The sequence below is a fragment of the Triticum aestivum genome, chromosome 1B, assembly GCF_018294505.1.
Source record: "Triticum aestivum cultivar Chinese Spring chromosome 1B, IWGSC CS RefSeq v2.1, whole genome shotgun sequence".
Lineage (NCBI taxonomy): Eukaryota > Viridiplantae > Streptophyta > Magnoliopsida > Poales > Poaceae > Triticum > Triticum aestivum.
In genome coordinates this window covers 345,568,974-345,573,448 of record NC_057795.1, presented here as the reverse complement: position 1 = coordinate 345,573,448, position 4,475 = coordinate 345,568,974, and the positions used below count along the sequence as shown (strand labels likewise).

The window sequence follows — 4,475 nt, the reverse complement described above, 5'->3', positions numbered from 1 at the left end:
ATTATGAAACGGAGGGAGTACCACATAGTGTAGTAATTAGGTGAGGTTAGCCTGATTTTGCCCGGGTAACTGGCTTCTTTTTTGGTGTGCCTTGCTTGGACCTGCTAGGCCCATCTATATAAGCTGTACGTAAGACCCATGTCTACATGAACGCACGCACTCCAGCGCGCGGTAATTATTTGTGCCCAAATTTTAGAAGGTGCTGCTGCACATTTTAGAGGTCCCGAGCACACAGGGCTGCGAGCCCGTTGGATGCCATCACGGTCGCCAGGTGTGCCGTTGTCGAAGGGAATTGTCCCTGCTAATTCAACCGCCGAAGCGAGCAGCTAGTGTAAACGCTTCGCTATTTCTTGCCAGGAAAAAAACACCCTAGCCCGATCCCCTTTTCATCGTCGAGCAGAGGAGCGACGACGTCGACTCTTGGGAAGTCGAGGGGGAGGCGCCACCTCCTCCAATCGGCGAAATGCACCCTCCCACTCGCCGGAGAACGCCGTTGTCCCCGCTTCTGTGCGCCCCCGCAGCTGTCGCACGCCAACAGCCCCTCCCTCCGCCCCCGCGGCTCCGCAACCACCGCACCTCCGCAGCCGCCGCATGCCACATACCCTTCCCGGATCCCCACCACATCGCCCGGATCTCGGCTGACCCCCGCCACATCGCCAAGATCTCGGTGGCCTCCCGGATGCAGCCGCTACGCTCGGAGCCCCGTGGCCTCCCGGATCCCACCGCCGTCGCGTCCCCTACCCCAACGCCGGCCCGACCCATCTCCACGACGAAGCCGAGCGCCCACCGCCCCCATGATCCTCATTCAGCGTCGCTGGGTCCGACACCGTCGCAGCGCGTCTCCTCCTCTCCAGCATCTCGCCGCCGGCCACATTCGGCATGGCCTCGACCTCCTGCTGCTAGCTGCTGGGGCACCTCCTTCTCCGTACTGCCATCTCCTGTTGCACCCTATAGGTGCCCCAGCTTCAATGTCTGAACTTCTACTCGTGACTGTGTACAGGTGCGGGTTGTAGCTTGAACTGGAGAAGAAAAAATGCATCGACGTAGCAGCCTAGCAGGTGGATGACGGTGTTGGTGCCTTTCTCTTGAATTGTTGCTGGTGATGGCTGCAATTTGAACCGGTTTTTGTTTCTCTCCTTCCTATTGTACAATTGTCCTTCCCCTATGCGTGATGATTCTGTTGCTTAGCACAAGGTGCAGTGTGGCGTGTGTTGTTTAATGCTTGACGTCGATCTGTTGTGACAGTTAGGAAAGATGATAGTAGCAAAAGATGATAGTAGCAAAAAAGAGACTGCATTATGAAGTAATCTTTTGTTTCTTTACCATTCCAATTCCTTTTTGTCCATTATAAAGAACATGTGTCCTGAATGAAAACTCGTACATATTTGCTTATCTGTGTCCAAATGATTACAACATATAATAAACCAGGAAAAAAATCAAGATTTATATTGAGCTATTGGACTCATTTCTTCTACTGGACTTGCTCAAACTTTTTTTAAAGGAGAATGTACCCCCGGCCTTTGCATCTAGGTGATGCGTGCAACCATTTTATTAGTTATTCATAAAGCCCTTACAAAGGTAATACATCAGTAAGCCTGAAGCCACCATCTTGACAACACCCGTCGCTACTCCTACCCGCGTGATGAAGCGGTGCCGAATGTCCGAGCCTAATACCAAACAGACATCGCACCAACACCTAACATCTAATGTCGGATGCCCCATCCAAGCCATATACTTGTACTGGGTTACACACCGGTCTGGCGCACTTTCAGTGGGCACCACATGCGCACGCTGCAATGGCCGTCACCTCCTTCATCCACCGATCCATCCTCAGATCAGATACTGATGCATCGACCTTGTTAGGCCTCTCTGCCATCGACGCCACCACGACGCCAGACATTGTCGTCCTCCTACACGAGTCCATCGCCACCCATCGGACACCGAGTCTCCACTGCGCCACGCCGCCAAGATCCGTCGCCATCGATGTGTAGGATCAAGCACCGCTCCACCACCTACCGACGCCCAACCACCAAGCCGTCCACATGTCCGTCCAGCCGATGAATGTCTCCGAAGATGATGCCCCCATGAGGGTGACGACAAAGATGTCGCCATCATCCGATCCAGGAGGCCCCTCAAGGCCTCCAACGAGGCCTAAAACGCCCACAGGCGCCGCCGTCAATGGTAGCCTCCTCCAGATCCGAGGTTTCCCCCGGAAACATTGGAGCGAGGGACGCCGCCACCATCGCCTCCAACGAGGAAAATGACACCCGCGGGCGACGCCGACGACGGTGGCATCCTCACCCGCTTCAGCAGATAGGCCACCGTCTCCTCCTCCACTCGATCCGTCGCCGGGAAGCCACCGCGAGGCAACACCCACCGAGCAGATCTCTTTGGACCGATGATGAAGACAGCCAAAGGTAGAGGAGGTCTTATCGCTGCGTGACCAGCCCCATGGCCACGCACACGTCGTCCCGAGGCGCCCACTCAAGATCCATCGTCACAGCCACGCCTCCAAGCCGCTACGAGGGGACGCCCCGCCGCCGCCGCCATCATCCCCTCCCCCCCCCCCGGCACGAGCTTTGCCCAGCCGAGATCCGGCGGCGGCGGGAGGGGAGGCGGACGGGAGGCTGATGGGATCGAGAGGGAGGTGGACGAGATCTAGAGGGGAGGTGGACAGGAGGTGGAGGGGATCTAGACAGGAGACAAACTTGCATGATGTTTTGATAAGTAGTTGCCTCATTTCTGCTATTGGACTTGTTGAATGGGTCGACAGGCAGTTTATATCCACTATTTTCTTTTCTTTGGCAAGCAAGCTAGTGAGTTGGCTGCAGAATCTATGAAAATTGTCTACGAACCCAGTATGACTTGCTAACTTTTAATCCTTGTTCTAAACAAAATCTGGTTTACCTAGATATAGTATGCAATTTGCTTAGATTAGAGCACAACTTGCATGCAACGGCTAAAGCATGACACAACACAGCTTGATGTTCCACACAATATAGGTTTGCCTGAAAGTTGTAGGCAAATTGCCCACAAACCAAGTAGTAGTTGCTCCTGACTTCCACTATTTATTTTTCTTTGCCTAGCAAGCTAATGAGTTGGTTGCAGAATCTATGGAAACCGCCTACAAACCTAGTACTAGTTGCTACCTTTCAATCCTTTTTCTAAACAAAACCTGGAGTTGCCTGGATATACCATGCAATTTTCTTAGATCAGAGTACAACTTGCCTTCAACCACTGATGCATTTGCCCAGGGGACACAACACAACTTGATGTTCCACACAATATATGTCCACTTTGTTTGCCCGGAACATGTAGGCAAATTGCCTATGAACGAAGTAGTAGTTGCTCCTGACTTCAACTATTTTATTTCTCTTTGGTAACCAAGCTAATGAATTGGCTGCAGAATCAATGGAAATTGCCTACCAACCCAATACAAGTTACAGAGGCTACTTATAGTAGTTGGCTACTTACTGTATCACGTACAGTACTACACGGGAAAGGACACTTGTAGTTGTACAACACAACCAATCTTCACAAGAGACCCAGACTCCCTCCCTCACTTTGACCTGACGCTTGGCAGTACCCCGCCTTTTCATTTGCTTCTAGCCTGCAGCACTACCACACAGGTCTAGAGACCTATGATAACCCACAAGTATAGGGGATCGCAACAGTTTTCGAGGGTAGAGTATTCAACCCAAATTTATAGATTCGACACAAGGGGAGCCAAAGAATATTTGAAGGTATTAGCAGCTGAGTTGTCAATTTAGCCACACCTGGAGATTAATTATCTGCAGCAAAGTAGTTTGATAGTTTTGATAATAGTAACAGTAGCAATGGTAACGGTAATAGTGATAGCAGTAGTTTGGTAACAAGTGCAACAGTAACGATATCAGTACGTAGTAACTTAGTGAGAACAATATAAGATAAATTCGTAGGCATTGGATTGGTGACTTGTTGGATGATATTCATCATGAGACAGTTATAACCTAGGGCGATACAACACTAGCTCTAGTTCGTCAATATAATGAAGGCATGTATTCCGTAAATAGTCATACGTGCTTATGGAAATAACTTGCATGACATCTTTTGTCCCACCCCCCCGTGGCAGCGGGGTCCTATTGGAAACTAAGGGATATTAAGGCCTCCTTTTAATAGAGAACCAGAACAAAGCATTAACACATAGTGAATACATGAACTCCTCAAACTACGGTCATCACCGGGAGTGGTCCCGACTATTTTCACTCCAGGGTTGCTGGATCATAACAAGTAGTAGGTGACTATAACTTGCAAGATCGGGTCTAGAACATGGATATAACTATGATAACATAAACGGTTCAGATCTGAGTTCATGGCACCCGGGCCCAGAGTGACAAGCATTAAGCATGGCAAAGTCATAGAACATCAATCTTAGAACATAGTGAATACTAGGGATCAAGCCCTAACAAAACTAACACAATTACGTGATGAATCTC

General features: G+C 50.3%; 1 protein-coding gene across 1 annotated transcript; it reads left to right on the top strand.

Annotated features, from left to right (window-relative positions):
• The first annotated feature begins 268 nt into the window (after nucleotides 1–268).
• Nucleotides 269–1,398, top strand: LOC123091242 (pollen-specific leucine-rich repeat extensin-like protein 4). Its single transcript, XM_044512690.1, has 2 exons — nucleotides 269–925; nucleotides 1,001–1,398. Exons 1-2 carry the CDS (start codon nucleotides 464–466, stop codon nucleotides 1,016–1,018), a joined length of 480 nt encoding a protein of 159 aa, XP_044368625.1. The 5' UTR covers nucleotides 269–463; the 3' UTR covers nucleotides 1,019–1,398.
• Nucleotides 1,399–4,475: the final 3,077 nt, after the last annotated feature.

What these genes read in the sequence shown, in the direction of transcription:
- LOC123091242 (XM_044512690.1), top strand. Translation starts at nt 464, where the DNA reads ATGCACCCTCCCACTCGCCGGAGAACGCCGTTGTCCCCGCTTCTGTGC.